The sequence below is a fragment of the Mus caroli genome, chromosome 16 (genome assembly GCF_900094665.2).
Source record: "Mus caroli chromosome 16, CAROLI_EIJ_v1.1, whole genome shotgun sequence".
Lineage (NCBI taxonomy): Eukaryota > Metazoa > Chordata > Mammalia > Rodentia > Muridae > Mus > Mus caroli.
Window position 1 is genome coordinate 26490299 of NC_034585.1, and position 1645 is coordinate 26491943.

At 43.0% G+C, this 1645-nt stretch overlaps 1 protein-coding gene across 1 annotated transcript in view; it reads right to left on the reverse strand.

The window, feature by feature from the left end:
* Positions 1 to 1645, reverse strand: part of Atp13a4 (ATPase 13A4) — a 130881-nt gene that overhangs the window by 42777 nt on the left and 86459 nt on the right. The window contains exon 14 of the mRNA XM_021184681.2: positions 1058 to 1119. Coding sequence (XP_021040340.1) covers positions 1058 to 1119 — 62 coding nt within the window. The remainder of the gene's footprint in view (positions 1 to 1057; positions 1120 to 1645) is intronic.

The window sequence follows — 1645 nt, forward strand, 5'->3', positions numbered from 1 at the left end:
AAAGGAAAGGAAAGGAAAGGAAAGGAAAGGAAAGGAAAGGAAAGGAAAGGAAAGGAAAGGAAAGGAAAGGAAAGGAAAGGAAAGGAAAGGAAAGGAAAGAAAAAAACAGGCAACCAAGTAGGGTGGGCAGAGAAGGACTTGTAGGTCAGGAAAGAGTCAAGGAAGGAGGTGAGTACGGTCAATATGAGACTCTCAAAGAATGAATTCAAATATTTAATCACCAAACGAATCACAATCAGCCTTGTATGCAACAAATACTTTGTGGCTCAAGTGTCAAGGAAATGCCTTCATTTTCAAACAGTACTGTGCGAAGTGTACACTTCCAGTTCTGACCACAGTACAGGAGGTGACACTGGGGAAAATTAGTAGACTTGGAAGCAAACTCAGATGTGGCCACAAGAGGGCCAGGTTTGCAAATCTCTAAGGCAGCACGTTGAAAGCTGCCAACACCACAGGCCACTGCTACCCTTCACCTACACACACACACACACACACACACACACACAACCACCCTACTCCTAACCTGGACGCACAATACAAAGGACTCTTTTCCTGATGAACAGACTCCAGAAGGAAGAAAATAAGGTTCCCAGAATCAGAGTACTAAGAAAAAAGAGTACACCAGCTACAGTTTCATAAGCATCCCTCTTCCTGAAAAGCAAGATACAGAGTCAGCAATACACCCTTTCCTACTATGTCACCTTCATGAAGGACAGTGGCCTTGTCCTGTCTAGATCTACAACTGACTGACTATAGCAATGTCGAGTCTCTGGAAAATAGGCTTAAAGCAAAGTTCATTTCAGGGAGTATGTGTAAACCTGTCCTCATCTCCTCAGTTTGTGGGTGAGGCTTGGGTGAGCTGCAGGCTCATATGCATGTTCAGAGAGACCTGGGAAATTCTAAGAGGAGAAATAAACTGATCAGGCTTCAGCAAGCATTGCTTAAGAAAGCCAAAGTCCAACGTGTCTCCATTAGTAGCTTAGAGAGTGAATATGAGGCTCTGGGAAGAGAAAAGTCACAGCTATCCATCACAGTGTGGTTAGTTCCGAGTACTCACCCATTCTGGTCACAGGGTACAACTCCCCAAGGATCCAAGCCTCCCCTCGTTAAGGTGCCTGTCTGAACAGAAGTAAGCTTTCGGATTACGTGGAAGATCTGCTCAGGCAGTAGTGAAGGCAAGTACAGTACACTTAACAGAGAAATACACACAAGAAAGGTCTTCCTACCAACAGTGTTCCTTTAAGGAAGACCACAATAAAGTGGACATACAGGTTCTAAGAGAGATATTACAACGAATTCAAACGTGACATAAATTCCTAGGACTTGAATTGGTCACAAACCTCTGTGATGTCTGTGGTAAAAGGAGCAGACTATCTCCTGTCACGCTAGGGGACTGTGTTGCATATCCGATGACAGATGGAAAGAAGAAAGAGGCCTTGATATGACAGTTAACAAAATGGGTGGATCCTTGTTTTCATAGTAGGAGATTAAAAAATAAATGTCATCCAAACTGAATCATAGAGTCGAAATTTTACCAACAAAGCACTACGTAGAAGACTAAAGAAATAACCTACCATCTGATTTTTTTAGTTTCTTTCTTTCTTTCTTCTCTCTCTCTCTCTCTCTCTCTCTCTCTCTCTCTCTC